This window comes from Drosophila nasuta, chromosome X (genome assembly GCF_023558535.2).
Source record: "Drosophila nasuta strain 15112-1781.00 chromosome X, ASM2355853v1, whole genome shotgun sequence".
NCBI classification, from domain to species: Eukaryota; Metazoa; Arthropoda; class Insecta; order Diptera; family Drosophilidae; genus Drosophila; species Drosophila nasuta.
In genome coordinates, this window is record NC_083459.1 from 26623525 (window position 1) to 26650494 (window position 26970).

General features: G+C 37.8%; 2 protein-coding genes and 2 long non-coding RNA genes across 5 annotated transcripts; 2 read left to right on the forward strand and 2 right to left on the reverse strand.

The window, feature by feature from the left end:
- Window positions 1-218: 218 nt before the first annotated feature.
- Window positions 219-6055, reverse strand: LOC132795966 (uncharacterized). Of its 2 annotated transcripts, none has more exons than XM_060806949.1 (3): window positions 5861-6055; window positions 5505-5782; window positions 219-5438 (listed from the first exon to the last, which is right to left on the reverse strand). In XM_060806949.1, the coding sequence occupies exons 1-3, from the start codon at window positions 5958-5960 to the stop codon at window positions 369-371; spliced, it is 5448 nt and encodes a 1815-aa protein (XP_060662932.1). In that variant the 5' UTR covers window positions 5961-6055; the 3' UTR covers window positions 219-368. The 2 variants fall into 2 exon arrangements, with proteins under 2 accessions (XP_060662932.1, XP_060662931.1); XM_060806948.1 differs by having other exon boundaries at window positions 219-5441.
- A 5501-nt stretch (window positions 6056-11556) lies between these two features.
- On the forward strand, window positions 11557-13618 carry LOC132796739 (uncharacterized). The gene is made up of 3 exons (XM_060808001.1): window positions 11557-12201; window positions 13361-13447; window positions 13514-13618. Exons 1-3 carry the CDS (start codon window positions 11557-11559, stop codon window positions 13616-13618), a joined length of 837 nt encoding a protein of 278 aa, XP_060663984.1.
- Window positions 13619-15548: 1930 nt separating this feature from the next.
- Window positions 15549-20154, forward strand: LOC132795943 (uncharacterized). The gene is made up of 6 exons (XR_009633484.1): window positions 15549-16297; window positions 16446-16772; window positions 16857-17046; window positions 18690-18869; window positions 18949-19103; window positions 19160-20154. It is a non-coding gene; the product is annotated as an uncharacterized LOC132795943 (long non-coding RNA).
- Window positions 20155-21053: 899 nt separating this feature from the next.
- Window positions 21054-22308, reverse strand: LOC132795917 (uncharacterized). The gene is made up of 4 exons (XR_009633483.1): window positions 22151-22308; window positions 21992-22099; window positions 21762-21915; window positions 21054-21694 (listed from the first exon to the last, which is right to left on the reverse strand). It is a non-coding gene; the product is annotated as an uncharacterized LOC132795917 (long non-coding RNA).
- Between the last annotated feature and the right edge of the window lie 4662 nt (window positions 22309-26970).

Consider the following 26970-nt stretch of genomic DNA (forward strand, 5'->3'; position numbering starts at 1 on the left):
ATACCGGATTGTCAGCCAAAGCAACTATGACCTATAGTAATTAGGTGTTTTCCCCTTACAAAAGTATTTCTTAAATATGTTAACTTCTAAAACAATCTAAAACAATTGAATCTGATAGCAACCAAACTTTTAAGAATTATAAATATTGTGGTTGATATTGTATGTACAAAAAATTAACTCTAGTTTCAACGAAGAAGAAAACTACAAAATATTTAAAACGTTTTCCATTCACTTCTTATTTTTGTCAACTGCATTAAAAATTTCGATCATTTCATCAGGCTAAAAATAAAACATGTAATAAATATCATTAACTGTTTCCATCCCATCAGCGTTTTGTCAAATATCAGAATGTAAAAAAATGAGTACAATTATTTAAAGTCAGGATTATGACGAGTTTTCATCGTCGATTGCCGTGATTTGCGATATCGGCGACAATTGTTGCTGCAACAGCATTTTGCTCTAGCCTCAACTCGATTGTTTGCCACACATTTCCTGGCATTATTTGGATTGTCACGCACTGGCTGGGGAGTGCCAAGCGTTGTCGATGTTTGTGCTGTGGCATTATAATTTGGATTCGTGGCAGATAGATTAGTAAAGCTCGGCTCACTGATGTTCGTGATAAACATTGTTTTATTGGCACCACTTTGATATTCCGATGGCATGGATATGTCGTTAATATTCTGATAGTTGCTGTCATCGTTTTTCTTCATATAGATGCGTGTCATCGATGTCACAGACGCAATAATCGTAACTTCCTTCTTGGCAGCAGATCCATCCTCTTGCTTGGCAATGCTTTGATTCGATGCCTGCTTCTCACTCGCATTCTGTCTGATTTGGCTGCTCGTTTGATCCACTTGCGAAGCGGGACATTGACAGGGTGCCTCATTAGAGTCGGCGGTGGCAATTTCTTCGCCAATGGCTGTGGAGCGTGCAAAGTTATTGCGTGGCCGTTGGTTCGCTGTTGAGTCCAACATCGTTGGCTTTTCGCTCTGCATATTGCTTCGATCCGAACGTTGTGGTCTACTCAAATTGCTCGCGTATGTCGGAGCACTCACATTGCCCAGCAACTCACTCGGATAGCTGGCATCCGCATCGATGGGTTGCCGGCTCTGATAGCTGAAGTGCAACACATTCATTGTGCTCTCGTTGTCGTTGCCCAGCCGCTGTTGGCTGGGCACACATGGAAAGCTACGAGTGCGACGCATCGTTGGCATTGTTACATCGTCCAGGCACTCGAGGCCACTTACTTGCAAACTTCTCATCACATTCCCATCATCCACGGAGCGCGGTCGTCGCGTGTAGCTGGCATAACTATTGTAATCCCATTCCGGCGGCGTTATATCCCACAATTGTGGCGTGTTTTGACTCATCGCATATGAAGGCATTGTCATGTCCTCCAAATACTCCGAGCTGAGGTCGCGTATATTTCTCCTTGTTGCTCCTTGTGATTGACTGCGTCCTGCATAACTTGGCATTGTCGCGTTTTCCGGGGCAAAAGAAGGCGCCGTTATATCGCAGATATTCTCACGTTGCCGGCGACTTAGGGAACGGGCTCTGGAAGCACCGGAGATGCCACCAAAGCTGGGCATGCTCAGGTCCTCCAGACGCGTTGCTCCTCGAGTTGAACTGGCGAATGAAGGAGCTGTTACATCGCAGATATTCTGTGATCTTTGCTGTCTTCTCGACGTTTGACGGCGTCCATGTGCAACACTTGCATTGTCATTAACGTAGTAGGACATGTCTTCGAAAGAGGGTTGAGTCACATTTTCAAGGCACTCCGAGGGCAATAATTGTTGACGTCGCGAAACACCTGAAACTCCGCCAAACGAAGGCGCAGTCATGTTGTCTAAACACTCGTTGGACATAACTCTCGATCGACCTTCGATAAAAGATGGTTGCGTTATGTTCTCCAGGCATTCAGAAGGCATAGTTCGCTGGCGTCTTAAAGAACTGGCTACTTCATTAAAAGAAGGCATTGTTATGTTGTCCAAACACTCATTCGTTAAGGCAGCAGCTCGACTATTTCCGAAAGAAGGTTGTGTTATGTTTTCCAGGCATTCTGAGGGCATAGTTCGATGTCTTCTCAAAGAACCTGAGACGCCACCAAAGGAAGGCATCGTCACATTATCCAAGCATTCATTTGTCAGAGCTGCAGCTCGACTACTACCAAAGGAAGGTTGCGTTATGTTCTCCAGGCATTCCGAGGGCATTGTTTGTTGCCGTCTTAAAGAGTCGCCAAAGGAAGGCATTGTCACATTGTCCAAGCATTCGCTCGGCATGGCCGCAGCTCGACTATCTCCATAAGCAGAAGGCATATCGGCAAAACCAACCGCAGCTCGACTACTACCGAAAGAAGGCTGCGTTACGTTCTCAAGACACTCCGAGGGCATTATTTGTTGACGTCTTAAAGAAACAGCTAAAGAAGGCATCGTAATGTTGTCTAAGCACTCGTTGGTTAAAGCTAATCTTCGACTTTCTCCAAATGAAGGTTGCGTTATGTCCTCCAGACATTCCGAAGGCATTGTTTGATGACGTCTCGATGAACCCGAAACACCACCAAACGAAGGCATAGTTACATTGTCTAAGCACTCATTAATGAGAGCTGCGCGTCGACTATTTCCATAAGAAGAAGGCATATCTAAGAAATTGTCTACACTTCGACTCCTTCCGAATGAAGGTTGTGTTATGTCCTCCAGGCATTCTGAAGGCATAGTTTGTTGTCGCCTCGATGAACCCGAAACGCCACCAAACGAAGGCATAGTCACATTATCCAAGCATTCATTAGTCATGACCGCAGAGCGTCCAGATCGCTGCTGGCGTCGCGGAGATCGAGCTCGCGAAGCACCGGAGACGCCGCCAAACGAAGGCATGCTCACATCCTCCAAGCATGGATTAATCGTTGAATTCCCGAAGGATTCTCCACGATACGGCGAGCGTCGCGCTGATCTGCTGCGTCCCCCAAACGAAGATGGGGCACTCACATCGGCCAAGCATTCACTTGGCATGCGTCTGCTCGAAATGCCAGAAATTCCGCCAAACGACGGCATTGTCATATCATCCAAACACTCTTGAGTCCGCATTGATCGCATGTTCGACATGTTCTGCTGCTGTCTCCGAGTCGTCTGACCACGTGACGAGCTGCTGCCAAACGAGGGTTGTGTCACATCATTCAACCACGCCGAGGGCAAGCTTTGCTGACGTCTCGAAGCAGCAGATACGCCACCAAAACTCGGCATTGTTACGTTGTCCAGACACTCGTTGGTCAACTGTCCACGTCCGGTACTTTGAAATGCTGGGGCCGCTGAACGCTGGCGACGTCGCAAAGATCTTGTGCGTGAGGCACTTGAAACACCGCCAAAGTCATCCAGACCGCGACTTGAACTGCCAAAGGAAGGAGCTGTCACATCGCAAATATTCTGTGATCTTTGCCGTCGTCCTCCTGTCCGACTGTTACTTGAATTGTCATAATAAGCAGATTGATCGTACATTTTCTGTTGTCTTCGGCTGTCGGCAAACGTTGGTTGGGTGACATTATCCAGACATTCCAGGGGCAACGTTTGCTGTCTGCGTGACGAGCCAGAAACACCGCCAAACGTCGGCATTGTCATGTTATCCAGACACTCGCTGGTTATGGCCAGCGATCGACTATTTCCATACGAAGGTTGCGTTACATCCGCAAGACACTCTGAGGGCATGGTTTGCTGGCGTCTTAAGGAACTGGATACTTCAATGAAAGAAGGCATCGTAATGTTATCTAAACAATCATTCGTTAAGGCAGCAGCTGGACTACTCCCAAAAGAAGGTTGTGTTATATTTTCCAGGCATTCCGAAGGCATTGTTCGCTGTCTTCTCAATGAGCCTGATACGCCACCAAAAGAAGGCATTGTGACTTTATCCAGACACTCATTAGTAAGAGCTGCACCTCGACTATTTCCATAAGACGAAGGTACATCTAAAAAATGATCTACACCTCGACTACTCTCGAATGAAGGTTGCGTTATGTTCTCAAGACATTCCGAGGGCATAGTTCGTTGTCGCCTGGATGAACCTGAAACCCCACCAAAGGAAGGCATAGTCACATTATCCAAGCATTCATTAGTCATGGCCGCAGCTCGACTATTTCCAGATGAAGGCATATCTAAAAAATCAACTACAGCTCGACTACTACCGAAGGAAGGTTGTGTTATGTTCTCCAGGCATTCCGAAGGCATAGTTTGCTGACGATTTAAAGAGCCGGAGGCTTCATTCAAAGAAGGCATCGTAATGTTGTCTAAGCACTCGTTGGTTATAGCTAATCTCCGACTTACTCCAAACGAAGGTTGCGTCATGTTCTCCAGACATTCCGAAGGCATTGTTTGATGACGTCTCGATGAACCCGAAACACCACCAAACGAAGGCATAGTCACATTATCCAAACACTCATTAATGAGAGCTGCGCCTCGACTATTTCCATAAGAAGAAGGCATATCTAAGAAATTGTCTACACTTCGACTCCTCCCGAATGAAGGTTGTGTTATGTTTTCCAGGCATTCTGAAGGCATAGTTTGCTGTCGCCTCGATGGACCCGAAACGCCACCAAACGAAGGCATAGTCACATTATTCAAGCATTCATTAGTCACGACCGCAAAGCGTCCAGATCGTTGTTGACGTCGCGGAGATTTAGCTCTCGATGCGCCCGAGACTTGTCCAAATGTCGGCATACTGATGTCCTGCAGGCATTCAGTAGTCATTGTTGCATCGCCTATAGATTCATTTCCAAACGAAGGCGCCGTTATATCGCAGATATTCTCACGTTGCTGGCGACTTGGCGAACGGGCTCTGGCAGCGCCCGAGATGCCACCAAAGCTGGGCATGCTCAGATCCTCCAGACGCGTTGCTCCGTGAGTTGAACTGGCGAATGAAGGAGCTGTTACATCGCAGATATTCTGTGATCTCTGTTGGTGTCGTCTTGACGCTAATCGGCTGTGACCCAACGACGAAGGCGCCGTGACATCCTCCAGGCACTCGCAGGACGAGTGTGCTGTCACATTATCCAGGCACTCATTGGGCAAACTGTTTACCGGCTGTTGTTGCTGTTGCTGTCGCATCGTTTGCATGCCTTGGCCGACATCCTCGAGACAGACATTGGTGCCAAACGACGGTGCCAGAATGTTGCCCACAGTCTGATTAACTCTGCCCGTCATCGTTGAGTCCAACAGCATTGCCCCCGGTGCATTTGTATTCGCAATGCATTCACCAGACAGATGTTGTTGTTGTTGTAGGGTTGGAATCGTTGAATTATCCTCGTGAAACGTTGGCATTGAAATATCAGCGAGCTGCTCACCAGGCGGTTCTGTTCGACCATTCGACACGGTGCTCGTCTCTTCGAGGCGACCTGTGACATTGCCACATTGATCCCGCAACGTTGTCACCTTACGCATCGTTCTCTGTGTTCCGTTCTTCTGTGTGAATTAGTGAAGTTAGTCGAGAAGCGTTTACTTTTCTTTACTTTTTTATTGGCTAACCTGCTGCGTGGTGCACACATCGCAAGCATCGTGTGGCAGGTGTTGCTGTTGATTATCGCCACGTGCAATGCATCGACGCAGCTCATCGAAACGATTCACAATCTCCTGATACAAACTGTCCACATACGAATTGGGTTGCGTCGTCGATGCATCAGCTGTTGTCGTCGTCGTCGCTGTCGTCTCCCAATTTGGGGGCGTCATATCCGACAATTGCTCCAGCGGCATTGTGGCCAAATTGTGTGCCAATGGGCCACGGAATTCATTTTCATTGTTGGCAACTACAAATTCAGGTGTTAGTTAGGCACAACAGCAGCAGCATCAAAATGAAAGAAAAGTGTTTAATCAACTCAACCGACATGTTATGTTCCTTCGCCAATTTTCGTCAGTTGGTTCACATTGTTGTGATCGAATCTGTGCCGCATCATTTGCTCTCGTTTGTTGCGACTCATTGTACATGCTGAGCAGGGGAGGGAAATCACTTAATGTTTTATTGCACTTTTAGCCTGAATGATGAAATGAAATGTGTTTTTTTGTCGGGGGGGAGAGAAGCCGAGTGAACAATGTCCGGCAAAGCCTGCTGGCATTTCATGTTTGTATTTGAAATCTCTCAGTTTTGAGCTGTGCTCAGTTTTTGAGGTGCTACAATAGGAATCCATTCGGATTTCTCGCTGCAGTTTATATACCCGGTATCCATAGGGTAGAAGGGTATTATAAATTTGTGCCTACAAGAAATGCATGTAACAGGCATAAGTAGCCATCTCTGACTTTATAAAATATATTCTTGATTAGCTTCAATAGACGAGACGATATGGTTATGTCCGAATATTTTGGATCTGATATATTTTGCACTCTATGGTATATTTTAAATGTAGTAAGTTTTCAATATACCGAATATAGCATTTGGTATATTGAGTACTTCATGGTATATTTTGAATGTATTGTAAGCTTTTAGTATATTTATAGTTTTAGTTTGTATGGCAATCTAGTATATTTAAGTACTATATGGTATATTTTTAATGTAGTAGTATATCATTATACTATATATAGTATTTAGTATATTTTAAAGTTTTTGCTTGGACTGGCAATCTGATATATTCAATGCACTCAATATACCAAATATAGCTTTTGGTATATTTTGTAGTATAATTGCAGTTTATGGTCTAACATTCATTTTGAATATTTTAAGAATAATACCACACTATTTCGCTTTTATTCAGAAGGTGTAGCGGGTTTCCTAGAGTCGAGCACTCTCGACTGCAGTTTTCTTACTTCTTAAAGTTGCCCACAGCAAGTGGCTGCAATCCGTTGCTTCATTTGCATTTTTTCGCTGTCTCATTTACTTCAGGCAATCAGCCAATTATGTGCGTTAGTTGCGAGTTGCTTCTTAGCAAAAAAGCTTTAGCATTGACATGCACTTCCGGTTTTGTGACGGCGCCAAACGGAAGTGCGAACGAGGAATGTGGAACGTGGAACGTAAAGTGCAATTAAGTCAACGGCGCAGCATAGTTTTCTTTTCTCAATTTACAAGTTTTTGCTGCTACTTCATTTTGCTTCAAGTTCAACTCGGGGTTGTGTGTGTGTCCTGCGAGTGTGTGAGTGAGTGTGAGAGTGTCCTTGCGGTCGGCTCGGGCGCAAGTCGTCACACGAAACCGCTTTCATTTCCGCCAAACACAATTGCATCATTAGCGATGCAATCTCCGTTACTTAACGTAACCGCAACATGCCGGAAATGAAATCCGAGGCAAGCTGGCGCGCCCAGCGCCTAAGCTCACTAAACTTTCCACACGGTGAACGACTCGACAAGTGCCGCTGTCGCCGCCGCCGTCGCCGCCCTAAGAACAAGATGATGACGATGATGATGATGATGATGGTGAAGAGCAGCAGCAGAACAACAACGGACAAAAAAAAAAAAGTGAACACCGTCTGCGCGTAGAGAAAGAAAGAAAGGAAATATGACGTCGCCGTGTGGCAGAGTCAAAGAGCAGTCGACAGGCAGCAAGCAGCAAGCATAGCTAGAAGGACGTTGGCGAGGATAAAGGAAAAACAACCGGAAAGCAAACGAAATGATGCTGCTGCGCACAAATAATCGAATAAAGCCGTAGCTCGTCTCTCTCTCTCTCTCTCTCTCTCTCTCTCTCTCTTAACTCCGCATTGAGTAGGTGTTGCAAGCAGCAAGCAGCAAGCGAGACGGTGGCACGTTGTGCTTGTTTTGTATGTTGTGCCACGTCCGAAAGTCACAATTCCATCGTGTGACTGTGACTGTGACTGTGTGCGAGGACAAACGATTACCCGGTGTCGCTTCATTTAGCTGGCGCGACGGCACACGGGCAAATGTTTGACTTAAGCTTTAGAAAACTCACAAAAACGAAGACTCCACTCTCTCTCTCTCTCTCTCTTTCTTCCACACACACACATGCGAGGGATAATTGAATTGTTAGCGGGTGAGACGTAACACATAGAAAAATGTAGATGCCAGACAACCAGGAACTCACATTTTTAGCAATAGTGTCTTTCAGTAGATTGCAGCTACATATGTATAAAACAACAAATTAAGGATAACTGCCACAGCATTGAATATTCATTTATTTACCAACATTGCATTTAAAGCATAACTGCTTAATTGTTGCTGTTTTTCAGAACGAACTCAACTTCTATATAATCTTTCAGCTCACTAATCAGCAAAAACTTCACTTAGCGGCCACAACTGCAACCCAGAAGTGTGCCGCAAAGTTAAACTCACTTTTCAACTTTGCTTAGCGGCATATGCTGCTCTTTGAAAGCTCACACTTAACTACAACACTTTCAAATCTTGCTGAGCTGCCCATTTATTTAAGCTAGTTGTGGCCGCTAAGCGAGATATATGTGATAGCTGTAAAAACGCACATATCAGCACTATTGAACACTCTTAAAACTCAATTTTCGAGTATTAAATTCCTTAAAGCTTTGCTTAGCAGCCCATCTAGTCAGCCCTGTTGTGGCCGTTAAGCGAGATATATGGGATAACTGTAAAAGAGCACTTATCGCCACTATTGAACACACTTGAAACTCAATTCGTGGGTATTCCATACCTCCAAACTTCGCTTAGCGGCACATCTATTTAACCCAGTTGTGGCCACTAAACGAGATAAAAGTGATAACTGTAAAAAATCACTTATCAGTATTACTGAACTCAATTCGCTGGTGTTCTAAGGCAATAAACTGCGTTTACCGGACAATTCATTTAATCCAGCTGTGACCGCTAAGCGAGATATAAGTGATAGCCGCACAAAAACACTTATGAACATTACGAAACATACTTTGAATTCAGCTCGCTGATGTTCCAAGGCTACAAATTGCGCTTAGCGGCTTAATTTTTTATCTTAATTGTAGCCACTAAGTGTAATATGTATTTAAACTGTTAAGTACTTGACAACACTTAGCTAAAAACTGTTGGAACTCATCTCGCTGGGGTCACATACATATGCATGCTGCTGTAAATGTAATGTGGGAGACATGTGATGGCAGGCTGAAAGTCAGGCTAGCTGGCAGTCTGGCAGGCAGGCAATCAAGCAGGTATTTGCATATACTTCCCATTCTTGCACTTTTATGCAAAATGTCTTCGCAGTATCCAGCTCCCAGGTTGTCACTTTTCGCGACGCTTTGTGCCGCATTAATGCGCATATTAAAATGGACGACGTTGTGGCTGCCGAGGCGAACTAATGTAAGACTGACAGCAACACAAACACACACACACACACACACACACACACACTGAGAGAGGACTTCGAATACAAGGTACATACTAAATGTACCACGGGGTCGAGGGTCGAGGAAGACTATCAACAAAAAGAGTTAGAGCCAGCTAAGAAAACATAAAAATGCACTGCGTATGCTCGACTGTAAGTTACCATAAAACATTTAAGACTCCGTTTCATGGATGCTATGAATGTTAGCATAGTTAAAAAATGCAACTAAGTATACAAAGTGAAAGGTTTAGAACTTATAAATGCAGTTTGCAAGGGAGGCTGCGAAATAATCATATGAAATACTTTTCTATATTTTAAAGTATATTAAGTAGTTAAAGTATCGCTAATATGAATTACAAATTCTTGTGTTCCAAGCATGTTGCAGAGAATAGAAATAAAGTATTTAATCATCAAATGAATAGACCAAATATTATTTGTAAATACTTATACTTAAAATACAGAAAATACACTGAAAAAATAAAAAAAAGACTAAAGACTATTACTAATATGTAATAGTATTATTCAGTATTTTAAGTATGCACTCCTTTTTAGTATTTTATAATATTTTTCTTATTCAGTATATTTTCAGTATTTTAAGCATGGATTCGTTTAAGTATATACTCTTTCTCAGTATTTTTACAATATTTAAAGTATCTACACTCTCTCAGTATATTTTCAGTACTGAATTCTGTTTCAGTATATTTTCAGTATTTAAAGTGTGTACTCGTTTTCAGAATTTTAAGTATGCACAGTTCTCAGTATCTTTTCAGTATTTTAAGTACGCTTTTTCAGTATTTTTTCAATATTTTAAGTTTTCAATATATTTTCAGTATTTTAAGTATGCATCTTACTTTATTTTTTTAGTATTTTACGTGTAGTTAGATTAATAGTAGGAATATTTTTATTTTAAGTATGTACTTTAAGAATGTACCCTTTTTTCAGTATTTTCGGTATGTACTCGTAGTAAGATTATAAGTAGGATACTCTTAAAGGTAAACAACCCGCAAAATGCGAGCAACATATTTATAACCTGTGCTCGCAGGGTATTCGAAAAGATGCTGACGACTGCCTCAAGGCTACAGACGTTCGGTTACAAAAGGTGACAAAGTTTCGGGGAACGTTTAGCTTGCTTACTTTTCAATTGAGGTATGTGTGAGTTCACAAGGGTGGTGAGAAGAGGCGGGGGAGGGGCGGCGCGGTGCGGGTTGAGTGTGTGTGTCGAGTTAACAGTGCCTAACGGTCTCGGGCATGACGCCATTATGCAATGCAATAACACAAAGAGCTCCTTTCAAGCTTAGTCCCCAGCTCAAAACATCTGCCACATGGCGATTAGCGAATATGTCGCTTCACCTCACATCACCTCACCTCCGCACCTCGTTCTGCGCTTGCCAAAAAAGCGAATGAAAGAAAGAAAAACAAATCCGAAAAAAAAAGAAAGAGTTGGTAAAGCCAGCACAGTAATTGTGCCAAAGTTGATGGAATTTCTCATCAAAGGTGAATCTTGTAGCTGTTATTTGGCGTGCTTTCTTCTCTGCGCCTCTCTCGACAGCTAGTTAATTAATTTTCCATGAATTTGTAATCACAAATGAAGCATCACATTTGAAGTTTTCGCCCAGTTTTAAGAGCTTAATGCTCAAAGGGAATAAGAGAATATAATTATTATTTGTGTGTTTAATCTTAACTGATTTTTCATTTATATTAATTTGCAATTTAATAATTTATTTGACGTGATTAACATGCGTAATTCCCAATTTTATTAAATCTGGGTACATTTTTACTTTTAATTTCCCTGCAGCCAACTTGGGAAATAGTGTTGCTTAAATTTCCCCATAAGAGGAAATTCCTAGCAAAAGTCCTACCAATTCCCATTAAGTACATTTGCAGGACATTTTGTGGTACATTTCCAAAGCTTTGTTACAAAGCGACCTCTAGCGACAACAGCCCGAAGCATGCTGTTGGCTAACAGCGGCTGCTGCTGTTAACGTAACAGTGCTGTCCATAACAGCATCTGTTAAGGTTAATTTACTGCTAATAACAGCCACAAACTTAACATTGCAGCAGCTTTTTAACGTGCAATAAAAAAGATTGTTAAAAAACTATTAAAATGCATTTATAAATCGTAAATTGTGAGCAATGTTAAAGCAAGCAGTTAACAGCGAATACGTGGCTTTTGCCATGGCAACTTAAGCCACAACACACAAGGCCAATGTCGTTGCCAGTGGCAACTTTTAACCAAATCAGCTGGCCACCGCTGCATGTAAACAAATAAATAAAACGAAAAAAAAAAAACGAGTGCTTAAACAATTACCAAATTCGCCATGTGTTAAATGGGTTTGCTGTGCGATAAGCTGCGCCGCTTTTGCTGCTGTTGTTGTTGCTGCTTCCGGTGTTGCAAGGAGTCGCCACAAGCAGCGGCTGCACCAGCGGCAGCGCAGTTTAAGATTCTGCTGCTGGGTGCCACAGGAAGTGGCAAGACACAATTGGGACTGCAGCTGAGTGGGCAGCAACGCGACGCCGACGATTTGGGGCCAACAAACGGAGTTCGTTGCTATCGTATCGAAGATCTGGTCACACTGTTGCTCCTCACCGAAGTCGGTGGCAGCCAGGACATGCAACGCATCTGGCCTTATTACTATGCCAGCTGCAATGCGCTCATCTTTTGCTTCGATCTCAGTGCCAGCAACGAGACGTTGCAACAACACTTTGAGGTGTTGCAACGTTGCTTGCAACACGAGGCAATGCGTGGCAAGCCGGTGTTGCTCGTTGCCACACGGCATCGCGATGGCGTCCAGCTCTACGATGTGGAGCATGCCTTTGGACTCGAGCATGTGGCACGCAGCACAGGTTGCCCCCTGCACATCTGCCACATGGACAACGAGGATCTGCAACGTGGCATGAACTGGCTGCAGCGACAGTTGCAACTCCTGGCGCCGACTTTGTTGCAACGCATCAAATACGACGTCAATTTGCAGGTAAACTCGACTTCACAGAGCGAACACTGAGAGAAATTGTCGAGTCGATTGACTCCACTTCGGTACACTAAGAGAAATACTCGAGTAGATTGACTCTACTTTGTTTACACTGAGAGAAAAAGTCGAGCTGACACTTCGCGTACACTGGGAGAAAGAGACCACTTTGTTTACACTGAGAGAAAAAGTCCAGCAGCTTGATTTCAATTCGGTACACAGAGAGAAAAAGTCAAACAGCTTGGCTCCACTTCATGTACACTGAGAGAAATAGTCGAGTAGATTGACTCCACTTCGTTTACATTAAAATAAAAAGTCGAACAGCTTCTTGAAAATCTTGATTTTTTCAAATGCAAATTTCATTATTCATTCATTATTTTATTATATTCATTATTTCTTAGGGAAACTTCCTATCTATATTTTTATGCTTATCTCGTTTTCGCTATTTTATTATTTTGTAATACTTATTCTCGACTAATATCAGTATTATCCATTATTCCTTATTCGTCAAATATACAATTTTTTCCCATAAGTTTTTCCAATCTATATTTTTATGCCTATCTCTTAATAATAATAATAAATTAATAATTTTTGAAAATTAATTCTCATCTGATCCATTATTTCTTATTCGTCAAAATTACAATTTTTCCAAACTATATATTTATATTTATTTTTCTTTCTCTATTTAAGTAGTTTCGACTATGCATTCTCAACTAACTGCATTTAAAACCCTTAATAACAAATATTTAATACTTCAAATTGTTAAGTGCATTTTTTCTAACCAACATCTGTATTTCTAAGTAATTATTTATAAATTTAATTTAAATATTCAATTTCAAAATGGAATTACCAAAAAACTTTTAATGCAGTTTTCATAACTTTTCCTTAAAAACCTTTATATTAAAAAGATATTTAAATTTTCCTTGGAAAAGTCCCTATGCACTATTTAATTTACCGTTTATTTACATAAAAAATAATGTTCATTTTGTAAAATTCAATGTATATACATATGTAGATACAGATGTATTTCACCGACTTAAAAAAAGAAAACAAAATTAAATTCCAATTCCATAAATTTCCCCACAGCAAAAAATTCCATTCAAATAGTTTCAATTCATAATATTCAAACCAAATACATATTGCCATCTCTTTTTCGCCCTCGCAGTCGTGGCAGCAGCGCAAACGCTCCTTGCTGCCCAATGGCAAGCTGCAGCAAGTGCATCGACAGCGATTTCGCCGTCCGCATAGAAAGGTATGTAAGTCATAGACTTTCGCTATTTGCAGCGAATTCAATTCGCCTTCTCTTTGTTTCTTGCAGCTGTGGCCAATGCCCCAGGCCAATGACGTCACAAGAGCCCGGCCCAACACTGCGCCAGCCGCCATCTTTGTCCTGCGATCGACGCAGCCGCCAGTGAAGCCCTAGCGCTGCTCAGGACACTACAGCGAATGTGCCAAACGAACAACCAAATACTCAATTTTTTTTGTCGCCTACAAACTAATTGCATTTTTCTTATAACAAATACATCAAAGTCTAATTTTCAAGAATCCAATAAGAATTGTTGAATGTAGCTAATAGCTATGAATGTGTGTGTGTATGTGAATGGAACTCACCTACGTATCCAATTGGAGAGTTATTATGCTGTGTGTGCTCGTTTCTTTCATTTTACACTATCACTAATTCACTTTAAACCATTAATTTACACTTTTTCTACACTCACTTTAATTATATCACTTAAAAAAAAGGAAAAAAATACGACGAAAAACGCGATGCCAGCCAACCGACGCGCGCGAAAATTTGCAACTGCCATTTGCAGAGATCCAGGGCTGCAACATAATACCGTGATGATCGTGACTGTGTAATCGATAGTGCACCGATTAGAAATCAATTGGAAAAAGATTATTTAAAAGCTTTTGTGGTTTATAATAGCATTATATATTTAGATATTCCCAAATATCAATAATTTGTTAGAAACAGCGAACGGATAACTGCTGTTTTAATCAAGGAAAATATCGATAACGACCGTTGTCGATTATTGAATTCCAATTGCCCTCAAACTGTCTAGATTTAAAATGCCAAATTTGATGTTACTCATATGCCAAATTCGTTTAAGGTTGACAGTTGACTGACAGCAGTTCAAACGCTAAATAATTAATGCACCTGTCGCTACCAAATTTAAATGTATTTTATGCCCCCCATTCGTGCATTCTAATCATCGGTCATTGACCTTGCTGACGTCACAAATGAGCACAAAGCGCAAGTGGTAAAAATGATGCAAAAATAGAAAACATACAATGCTATGATTAATATGATTAATATTTTCAATTTCTTTACTGTTTTTATTTAAATTGAGTTAATTAAAGATTATATGCGTTTAATTAATTGCTGTGGCGAGACAAAACCACCTTACATGTGATAAATTTGCCATTCACCAGGTGACGCGGGTGAAATACATTACAAAGGATTCACATAAGCATCAAGTGGTTATCGTTTAAGAAAATTAGCATTATTGGCATTGATATTGAGGAATAATAATTGAAACTACGCTTGTGTTGCAATTTTCAACTGCTGCTGCTGTTGCTGTTGCTGGCGTGTGGCATTGATGCATTTTAAAGGTGTCAGCCAGCCAAACAAAAGCTGCTAACGTTCTAGCTGCTGTGCTAACCATGTCATGTGATGTGATGTGATGATGTTGCATGTGGTGGCCGCTAACTTTGTGCGCGCGACAGCAGACGTTGGTTCTGCGGAGTGTACTCCTTGTTTGCGCAGGAGTGGGGGAAGGGGGCAAATAGTGACGTGACGTTGCTGCCATTACCCCAAGGGTATTTTACGCTGTGGAGTGAATGGCTGTTAGTGGAAACGGGAAGGCGATCAGTTGAAAGCGTGAATAAATGGTTATCGATGTATTGTATTATTTATCGATTAGAGCACAAAATTGTTGTATTGAAGTTTGACAAATAATTGAAAAGTGTTTTATGAAACTGATCAATTTGTAAATGTAAAGTAAATAAAATTTCCAAAAATATCGATATGTTTGCAGAACATCAATGCATCGATATCATCTACTACGTGTGTGGACATTTTGCCTGACGTTGGCAGCACGTTTACAACATTTCACTGCACTGCATCGTTATCGATGTATTGCATTAATCGATTAGAGCACAAAATTGTTGTATTGAAGTTTGATGAACACTAAGTTCCCTTCGGAGTTGAACTGACTAACAAATAATAGAAAAGTGTTTTATGAAACTGATCAATTTGTAAATGTAAAGTAAATGCAATTTCCAAAAATATCGATATGTTTATAGAACATCAATGCATCGATATCATCATCGTCGTTTTCTCATCTCTACTACTTCGTGGACATTTTGCCTGACTTTGGCAGCGCGTTTGCGGCTTTCCACTGCTCTAAAATTCAATTGGGCTAACATTAACTATTGTAGTGTTAGTGTGATGTGCAGAATCTCTCCTGTGCTGTCGTCGTCGTCGTCGTCGTCGTCTCGCGGCTGGCAGCCCGATGATGTATTGCAGCAGCGCAGTAATAAGTAAACCACAAGAACACCGACGCACACACACACACACACACACACAAGGGTACACGCATGGAGCGTATTCAAACAATTACCAATACACTAACACAGATTGCCACCCACTTTTTGGCCGGCGGCTAACGGTTCCTGCTAACATTGATGATTGCGGCTCGTTGACGGCGCCCGCCATTGTTATTGCTGTTCTTGTTCTTCTTGTTGTTGTTGTTGTTGTTGCTGTTGTCGGTGTCTGGAGACGCTCGAACGTGTGCTCATCATAATCCCGATATACTATAAGGAACAAAAAAAGCGGCCGCCGATGCAAACACACACACACATGCGCATGCACTTCTCACGCATACATAAATAAACATGTGTCGCCGTGTGTTGTAACGAAAAGTGTAAAATAAGCATCAATCATCGCTTATTTGAGTTGTCATCAATCACACACACACACACACAGAGAAAGAGAGAGAGAGAGAGAGACCGCGCTACGCTGCGGTGACAACAACAAAAACAACAACAACTACAACTACTGCAAGGGAAGCAACAAGCAGCAGCGGCGTCATCCTTGATGGTAAGCTAACCCTGACTCCCTCCCTCTCTCGCTCCCTTCCCTTCCCTTCCTCCATTTCTCCCTCTCCCTCCCTGTCTCCCTCTTTTGATGCCACCCTTACAAATTTGCTGCCACCTTTAACAATATTTGCAACCCCTTTTTACTTTAGGATACTGGCGATGCGTTGATATCCTCGATATCCTCCCCTCTCAACACTTCACCCCCAACTCCTAATCAGCTTTTGCCAGTTATTAAATCATCAGGTTGCACGATCAAGCGACCAAAAAAACGCCCATCCGCTGTCACATGTCTGTCAACAGTCAACAAAAAAATAGCGAAGTAACCAAATATCCTGGTCGCAGGACGTTAACCAGGAATTGCGTGCGTCAAGCTAGAAAATAAAGATTTAATCGGCATTTATGTATGTATGTATTTTTCAACGCCTTTTCGCAGTGTTTTGAATGGATGAAGCATGTCAAGTAGTGTCCAATCTCTGGTAAATATGGAATACACACACACACACACACATATTACTATAGATAGTATTCATATAATAAGAAAACTTTTATGCACTTTGCAGAGACTTTGATAAACATATTTTATTATGTCATGCGAAGAAAAAGAAGGAAGAAGAAAAAGGACATTCGAGAGCACAACGGAGTGGAGGTGACTAAAGATTAGCAAAGCAAAAGGATGCGTGACATCGAAATCGAGTTTCGAATTATTTTAAATCAGAGCGGAACATTTGGAGAGTTCAGTTGATAGTTGAAGTAAGTCAACTTTCTGTGTATTAGGTTAAAAAGTATTATTCACATTTATATTTATATTTATTTTTATATTAATATTTCAATCTTATTATAAGCAGAAGGAAGTTTCTTAAGTATTTCCATAGTTAAAATACTTAAGTTTATACATTTTTGGCTAAGAAGTCTTATTTATATTGAAGTTAATTCTTTTCAAAAATGTTTTTGTGTCAATTAAATATTTATTTTTGATTACAATTTCTTTAAAATCTTTCTATAGTAGAAATAAGTTCATAAGTTTAAGGTTATTTATATTGTTGTTACCTCAAAATTGATTTAAAATTGTTTGTCTTAATTGTAATTGTAATTTCTTAAATTGAAATCAAATATTTTGATAAAGTTCTTTAAGGTTTTCTATACGTAGTTGAAATAAGTTCTTAAACTATTAAAGAACATAACAATTTTTAAATACGAAATTACAATTGGAATATAAAAAGTTAAGAAAGTTCTTTAAGCTTTTCACAAATTAAACAAAAATTTTATGAAATTTAAATATTGATTTACAATTGTCACATATTCAATTTTACAGATGTTAAATCAATTCGAATTTCTTATGTTAAATCCCTAAACATCATCATCAATTATCGGTGTTAAACAAAACTAAATGTATAAAAAAGTATTAAAGTTGAAACTAGTTCACAAAATATAAAAGAATGTAATGATATTTAAATGTTTATTTATTTATTGGCACATATTCAATATTAGGTGTCAAATAAAATTGAATAGATAGTAAATAATATAATTAAACGTAAGTTTGCTTGCAAATTCAATTAGTTTCTTTACTATATTTCTTTTAAGTGTTAGCTCTACAAATTTTAGCTTATATTATAAATTATTAGATGTTAGTGAACTCCATGCTATAATTTTATTTTTATTATGTACTATTTTATTTGATATGCAATGCATTTTTGTTATTACTCTCATAATATATAGAGTATTTTATATTTTTAATAAACAATTGTGTATAAATTTGTTAGAATAATAAAATAATTTAAGAAAAATAATATGAATATAATAAACAAATATGAAAACTACGTTTATAAGTTTAGATTGATTATTTATGATTGAAATATGATTGGTATATTAATGCCACAATTTTCATATTTGTATTTAGTGTTCTATCTTATTTTAAGAAATAACACATATAATATTTAATTTAATATTTATTTGTAATATAAAATTGTGAACAAATTTGTTAGAATAATAGAATAGAATAGAATAGAATGAAATTAAACTTCGATCAGCGTATTTAATAAACTAATATGAAAACTATTACCTATGAAAATATGATTGAAAAATGAATGCCACAATTTTCATATTTGAATTTAGTGTTCTAACACATTTTAAGAAATAACACATATAACATTTAATTTAATATTTATTTGTAATATAAAATTGTGAACAAATTTGTTAGAATAATAGAATAGACTAGAATGAAATTAAAATTCGATCAGGGTATTTAATAAACTAATATGAAAACTATTACCTATGAAAATATGATTAAAAAATTAATGCCACAATTTTCATATATGTTCTATCACATTTTATAAAATAACACATATAATATTTAATATTTTTAATAAATGAATCTTTTAATGTTATAATTGCAGCAAATAAATGGCACTAAAGTGAAGCTTCCACTGACGAACTGATTGCCAGATTCTGTCTGTCGATGTCTGACGAAGAGTCGCAAATTTGTTGCCCGGAATCCGAGTGGCTTTAAGCAGGAAAGTGGACAATTGAGTGAAGAGAGAATGTGTGTGTGTGGACAGATGTCTGGGGACAGAAAGGTCTGTTTGCCTGTTGTTTTACTTCTTTTTTTTTTATTTTTGTATTTTTGTGTGTGCATTCGTATTATGAATTAAGCAGCGCGAAGTCTGAACTCGGCTCAATAATTGCAAACTACTGAAGCATTTAATATTTTGAGTGCATTTCCGCGTTACGCGTTTGGCAGAGGGAAAATCAACGAACCAACAACAGCAACATCGGAAAATCGAAAGTCTCAGCCTGGAGCCTGGACACAGGTCAGTTGCGGTTCAAGTTGTTGGTCAAACTCAGTCTCTCTCTCTCTCTCTCTTAGTTGCTGTCTCTCTTTCTGGCTTGGCGTAAAGTTAATAAAGCGCCCCCTGCAGGCAACAAACAATTTGTCCAGAAGTTCAACTCGAGGCAAAGAGGGAAACTCAACGGACTGCGAACTTGAAATTCTAATTGGCATTTTATGCCGCAGCCAATGCAATGGAAGGAGGGGTGAAGAGGAGGAGGAGGAGGAGGAGAAAAGGGAGCAGGACACAGTGTGTTGGCTGTCGAACAGGTGTGAAATCGTTGACGAATTCTCACGAATACGTTTAATCCGCTTTCTGATTTTTGTGTTGCAACTCGGTTGAGGAACACTTCCATGGAGGAGGAGGAGGGAGAGTGGAGGAGCGAACCGTTGATGATGCCAGGCAATGGGCAACGTTTTGCATTTTGCGGGCGATATCATGTTGGATTAAAAGCGCGTCGTGCCCTTCGTTGCAAATTAATTTCGTGTACATGTCCTGCAGCCTTTTGCAAGTTTATGCGCCTGCATCCATCCATCCACATGTGTCTGCCTCACTCTCCCTCTCCCTCTCCCTCTCTCTCTCTCTCTCTCTCTCGCTCTCTGGGCACATATCGAGTTACCCAGCCAGGCTACGAACCTGTCCATCACTTGACCCCTTTTGTGATGTCCTGATGTCCAGGACAACCGCAAATGTTAAAGCGGCGTGACTTTATTTGATTGTGTCTGCGTTGAGTTGAGAGTCGAGAGTTGAGTTGAGAGTGCGCTGGCATTTTTCGGTTTTTCGGGTTTCGCCTTGTTTTTAGATCCGCTCGGAAATTATACAAAAACAGTAGATACATTTTAACATAACACCGCATTGTTGTCTAAATTGAATTTAAAACCCTTTCCCTTTTGTGGCACCTTTTCTATTTTTATTTAGTCAGTGTTTCTTTCGTGTTAATGAATGTGATCAGAGGAAGCCAACATAAATACTTCATTAACTTGCTGAAAGAAGCACACGAAAAGTTAAAGTAAAAAAGGAAATTAGTTGCAAATAGTTTTAAATATTAATAGATGAAATACTTAAATTAAGCTTACTTTTTATTTAAGAAATTTTGAATGTGATTCGATTATTACATTATATGTATATTTATTTATATTAATATCCATATTATCAAATGGACGGAACTTCAGTTGAAAGACCTTTTTAAAAATATATACGACTGTGAACTTTGAAATAGCGTTTAAAATTAAAAAATACTATTATAAACGCAACTTCGAAACAAAATTTATTTGTAACAGCTTAATATGTTTATTTTTAATAATAATAATTGCACATAAAAAAATAAACGATGAAATATTTAAAGACAATATAATGTAACTCGGGAATTCGGAATGTGATTAGATTATTACATGATTATACATATATATAAGTGCTATATATGAAAGGGAAATTAGACAAAATTAGGGAATTAAAAAAAAAAAAATAAATAAATAAAGAAAAATCAACCCAATTTAATTTTTATTACATTAAGAATTCTAAATATAATCCAATTAGAAATCAATATATTATATGAACAACAAATTAAAGGTAGAAACAAAAATTAATTTTCAATTTCTCAAATGTATAGATTAAGTTGTCATATTGTTTATTTCAAAGCCATAAAATTTGTTTTTATTATATTTAATTTTTATTGTTTTGCTTTTGTTTTTCAATTGTTGTCTGCTCTTCATTAATTGCTCGTAATTGTCTAATATTAAATGTTATATGCAAAAACATATGTATAAAATGCATTCTTGAGAATTAAATTATAAAAAAATAAGAGATAATAAAGACTGAACAAACACTTAAATCAAAAATATTCAGTTTGAATAGTAAATAAATTTAGTTAAACCATAAATAAACAGAATATATAAAATTACTATACTATATATACTAAAACAAATCATACAGTTCATATAAAATAATATATTATAAAGATGTCGAAATATTTGGTATACAAAATGAATGTGTGTCATCCGCAGAATGATAAAAATAATTGTGATAACTACGAAATAAAAAGAAATGTGTATACTAGATGCGCTGCTATCGCAAAAATTATTGTCGCTCCTTATAGTCCATTCATATTTAGGTGACCATGTTGAAATTCAGCGCGATACAGCTCTTACGTTTTGTTGTTGACGTGTTTGACATCATGTTGACCATGGAAAAAAACGATTTTCGTTTCCTCATAAAACATTATTTGTTGAGAGGCAAAACAGCGACGGAAACTAAACAAAAGTTGGATAAATACTATGCGGCTCATGCTCCTTCAGATTACACCGTGAAATATTGGTTTCGAGAGTTTCTTGGTGGCCGAACCTTCACTACCGATGAAGTCCTTAGTGGCAGGCCCTCCGATGCGGTTACACAGGAAAATGTCCAAAAAAATACATGAAATGGTATTGGCTGACCGGAAAGTGAAAATCCGCGAGCTAGGAGGGAAATCATCGATGCTGCAGAGGAGTATTTACAGACCTTCCGGAGAATTACTTTTCAGATGGGATCAAAAAGTTAGAAAATCGCTGGAATAAGTGTATCGACCTAAAAGAAGACTAAATTGAATAAAAAAAAAGAAAAAATTAAAAAAACATTTTTTGTACTTTTCAGCCCTTCTAGTACATGAAAATCCACAATGTTCCAAATAAGTAAAATATTAATTCGTTGGGGTTTTTAAGGATGCCAATCACATGTTGCATTTCATGGTACCATCCAGATTAGAAATGTAGAAATCAAAGAAGGGCGCAAGATTGTTGTTTCAGAAATACTTTCAAAGCTGCAAATTTAAACAATAGGATTACTATGAAGACAACAACAAATATATAATATAATATAATATGCTTGAAACTCACTGAAGAAAAAGAAGAATCCTCAGCCTTCTACATTTTGGTACCAGCTACAGCTTAAATAAATTTTTTTTATTCTTTCAATAAAATAGTTTGCATATCGATCGGGAACATCTGAAAAAAGTTAAGAAAATTAATTCACATTATTAAAAAATAAGTACATACTTTTTGAAAAATATTCGATAATTAAAGAAAAGAAGAAAACTGAGAAAAAATATGAAATCCGAAAAATATATTAAGAAAAAAGAAAACACTGACAATTTTGTTTCAGTTTAGCTGTGCTCCCGATGAGTTTAGCCAACTAACTGAGGAAAAATGCACAGGGAAACTTAAATAAAGAAAAACTTGAAATGTCAAAGGCTACTTGGATATAGCAAAATTTTTGGGGCTGAAGCAAAGGTAATGTGATTAGAAAAACAATTATTCATTTTAATAAAGAAACAATAAATTGAACTACAAATAAAATGAAAGCATCAACAAGAAACAAAAAAAACCATAATAATTATAGAATAGTAATCGTTTGAATATATATTAAAGAATGGAAGGTCATATTACAATAAAAATAAATTAGCTTAGTTTACTTTCAAATAGTTTAATAACTATATTGTTAAATGTTGCCTACAATATCTCATTTTTAAGGTTATAGATTACCTTAGCGTCGTTAATATTAAGGTTTTAAAAGCAAAAGCATAAAAATCCTAAAATTAAAAATGCATGGTCACACTGTTTAAACTCTTCTCTTAATGGAGAGATCATTTTGGACAAAATATTTGTATTTTATTAAATTTAATCAAGTATTAAATACTTACATAATTTATTATTTTATTTTGATCCATATTCACTAAAATATTTAATTACCCTAAATTTAAAAAATGTTGAATTATTAAAAATTAAATACATTAAATTGGTTTAGCTAAATTTTGTCTCAATGTGTTTTAAATAGTATTTTTCAATTTTAAATGTGTAGGTCATAAGCACTGCTATTTCAAAGTTCACAAATTAAATGGTCATAAACTTTGCTAATTCAAAATTCATAGCTGAACTGAATGTAGAAATTGTTAGTTAAGCCTTTTCTCAAATAGTTAAAAGCTAACATGGATAAACTATTTAAATATGAATGCATAATTTACGTTAAATTGAAATTTGTAAATAAGCTGACAAAAGCACAAATTTAAATAACAAAAAATATAAAGTTAATGCAAAATTTACTTTGATTGAAAGTTTTCTTAAGATATACTTAGTAAGCACAAATTTAAATTATTATTTTTTATACTGTTTTTTAAGTATTTACCACACTTATCTCTGAGAGTAAACTAGTTATGGCTAATCCTTGATATTGTATGCAAAAAAGAAAAGAAATAAATTCAAAGCAGTCGGAGATGCTTTGTGTCCTTTCAGTGCCCGCTGCGTTGACTTCATAAATATGCCAAGCGGACTCTATCAAATGTGAGAGGGAGAGGGAGAGAAATAGAGAGAGAGAGAGAGGGAGAAAGACAGAGTGGGGAATGTGTGTGTGGAGAGAATGAAGTTGGCTGCGGAAAACGCCGCCAGTTGAACATAAACTAAGCGAGTAAATTGAGACACGACGGACACGTGAGTTTGATAGATTGAAGGATATATGGAAGCACACACACACACACACACACATTCAGGCATACACACACACACGAACACACACATCCTGGCAGGACACACGCTGAGCTAGACGGCGTCGTCTACTGTCTACTTTCTCTCTCTCTCTCTTACTTGCTTGCTACTCACTTTCCTTCTCCTCTCTCTCTCCTTCTCTTTCCTTCCTTCTCTCTCATTCTCTTTCCTTCCCTCTCTCTCTGACCCACCTTGTGCTATCTCTGTCTCGCTCGCATGCTGTGTGCGTATTTCATTAACGTCGCCTTTGAAAATCCATTCATTTATCAAAAGCAAACTTCAAACACGCACTCTGTTCATGTGTGTGTTTGTGCGATAGATACTGCAACAATTTCACTGTGTGTATGTGTGTGTGTGTAGTGGTATTCTATACGTATGTGTGTGTAAGCGTCGTCGTAAAAACGTTGCGGCCAAAAGGGATCAATGAAGTATGCCTAAGAATCTGTCATTTATGACACATGACATACTTTATGAGCCACTACACAAACACAAACACACACACGCACACACACACTCGCACACACACACTCACACACACACACACATAGACTGCCCCTGCACCTTGGCTGTGTGTGTTAATAACAGCGACGATAATAAAGATAAGCCACAAGTAACTTGGCCGAAAATGCAATTGAAACTTTTCTGCCGACGGACGACCCCAAAAAAAACTCCTCAAACTCCCCTCTCTCCCCCTCCTCCCCCCTCTCCTCACTAAGCGCGTGTGTTTCGCATTTGTATCTCTTGAAATCAGGCTCGTAAATCTCTTTTTCGGTTTATCAAAGTCGTTTTGCCCACGTTTTGTGGTCTATGTGTAAGCCTTTTGCACCTCCCGGATTTATTTGGACAATTTGCATTCGACGCAATAGCAACCAGAATACATTATACAAGACAGTATATTAAAATACTGAAATCTATAGCTCATATATATATGTATAATATAAGCTGTATATGATAAATGTGCTCGCCTTGAATATGACTTTGAGATTAACGTTGTTTTAGCTAAATAGGTATCCGATATAGATTTTAGTATATAAATAAACTGTCTTGTATAATTTGTAAAATCTGATAATCTGGTATATTATGTGCTTTATGGTATATTTTCAATGTTGGATTATATTGATATACCAAAAATAGTCTTCGTCGTAGTTTTAATATTTTTCGGTATATTCATTTGGTATTTTTTGCTTTTATGAGGCTTTAATATAAATAATTCTTAAGCTAAATAAGTACCAGAATTTTAAGCAGAGTAGGCCACAGATTTAAGTATTTTAATATACTATCTTGTATAATATTTGAACATCAAATAACTGAGAATGTGGTATATTTTGTATTTAATACTATATTCATATACCAAATATAATATTCGGTATATTTTAGTATTTTTCGGTATATTAATTTAGTATATTTTAAAAATAGTACCGCACTGTTTTGCTTTTATGTGGCTCTAAGATAAACGTTTGATATACTTCTATTTTTAATTTGTTATATTTTGTGCTTTATAGTATATTTTAAATGTATTAGTATATTTATATACCAGAAACAAACTTTTTATAATGTTTAGTATATTTTTGGTATATTAAGTTGGTATATTTTAAGAATAATACCGCACACTATTGCTTTTTCTTAAAATGGTTAGCAAGTATTGCACAGTCGAGCACACTTGTATTTTTGTATTCATAAAATATCATTGTTATAATATCAACATTCAATGTTTTGACCTTTGTTTATAATTTGAATATACCATTTCTGATTATTGTGTAATACTTAACATATTTGAAAGACTGCAAACTATTGATGATTTGTTTTTATATTTATGATATTATAAAATAACTTTTTTTTGTTATTCATATATTATCGTTATTAACATACATATATTATATTATTAACATACATACTACATAGTACTATTTTTGTTCCCCTTATATTATAAACATTTTTTTTTATGACTCATATAAAATCGTTATTATATTATATTATATTATTATATTAGTTATTTTATTATTAACATACTATCATTGCATCCCTTATTTATAGTTAGAATATACCATTTCCATATTATTATATAATTCTGAACATATTTAAAAGACTACAAAATACTGATGATTTGTTTTTATCATTACTTTTATTATTATTTATATTATGAACACACTAACCTGATGCCCCTTACTTATATTGTTTGTGTCATCAAAAATACCGCGAATAAAATTATTTAATAATCACGTAGATTTACAGTTTGCTTAAAGCTTGCCTCATCCATCATTGTTGTATGTTTGGTTGTTGGTTATTATCGATGTGCTTTAAGCTGACTGCGCTCGGCACTTGGCTTAAACCACTTGAAAGCCGCAACCAAAATATCTTATGCTCAACCATCAGCTCTCGCTATCTCTCTCTCTCTCTCTCTCTTTCTCTCTTATGCTCTCTCTCTCTTTCTCGATGGTTGTCTGTGGCAATCCAAAAATACTTAGCAGCCACGTCAAATGTCACTAAATAATGTAAGGAACCAATTACGAGGCGAAGGCGAATCCAAGTGATCCACTTGCACTCAATATGCGCTCGTTTCTCTTCTCATTGTTGTTGTTGTTGGTTGCTGGTTGTTGTTGTTGCTGTTGGCCGCTTTTGTTTTCGCAGTGTTGCCGCCGGGCGCTGAAAAGTATGCCACATAAAATCGAACGAAGCAAACGCAAAAAGCAGAAGCAAAAGCAAAAGCAAACGCATTAAAAGCAACTTAATAATTCAGATCGAAATCACCAATCAGCGCAGCTGACATGTTGACAAACGACGCCGCCAACACCAACAACAACAACGACGACGATGACGACGCGAACAACACGTTGAGACAGAGACAAAGAGAGAGAGAGAGAGGCAGAGGGCATCGCAAGATGATGGCACAGGATGAGTACAAGAGATTTACATTTTCAAAATCGAATGGCGACATAAGCCACCGCAAAGCAAAAGACACGCAACCGCAGCCATAATGAAATCCATGATAAACAAGATAAACGAACACAACAAAAAAATATTCGCACACACACACACACTTCTATAACAATACTAAACACACACACACACACACACACAGAGTCACGTACACACAAAAGTTTGTCGCAAAGTGTCGACTAGCAAATACCCTTAAAATAACTTTTATCGTATCGTAACTTTAATCGTATTTGTTTACATTCAACAAATTTAAAATAATAACTTTCAAATCACATTATTTAACAACAAATTCAGTAATAACAAAATATATAAATACATTTATGAAATCTATTATAAACAAGCAATAAAAGAACAACTGTACGGTATTATTATTAAAATATACAAACGCCATATATCAAAAA

Bases quoted from the DNA above. Each gene is read 5' to 3' on its own strand.
- LOC132796739 (XM_060808001.1), top strand. From the start codon at position 11,557: ATGGGTTTGCTGTGCGATAAGCTGCGCCGCTTTTGCTGCTGTTGTTGT. The intron at 12,202-13,360 runs GTAAACTCGACT...TCGCCCTCGCAG, and splicing joins AATACGACGTCAATTTGCAG to TCGTGGCAGCAGCGCAAACG. The intron at 13,448-13,513 runs GTATGTAAGTCA...TGTTTCTTGCAG, and splicing joins TTCGCCGTCCGCATAGAAAG to CTGTGGCCAATGCCCCAGGC.
- LOC132795966 (XM_060806948.1), bottom strand. From the start codon at position 5,960: ATGTACAATGAGTCGCAACAAACGAGAGCAAATGATGCGGCACAGATT. The intron at 5,783-5,860 runs GTCGGTTGAGTT...CTGAATTTGTAG, and splicing joins TTGGCGAAGGAACATAACAT to TTGCCAACAATGAAAATGAA. The intron at 5,442-5,504 runs GTTAGCCAATAA...TAATTCACACAG, and splicing joins ATGTGTGCACCACGCAGCAG to AAGAACGGAACACAGAGAAC.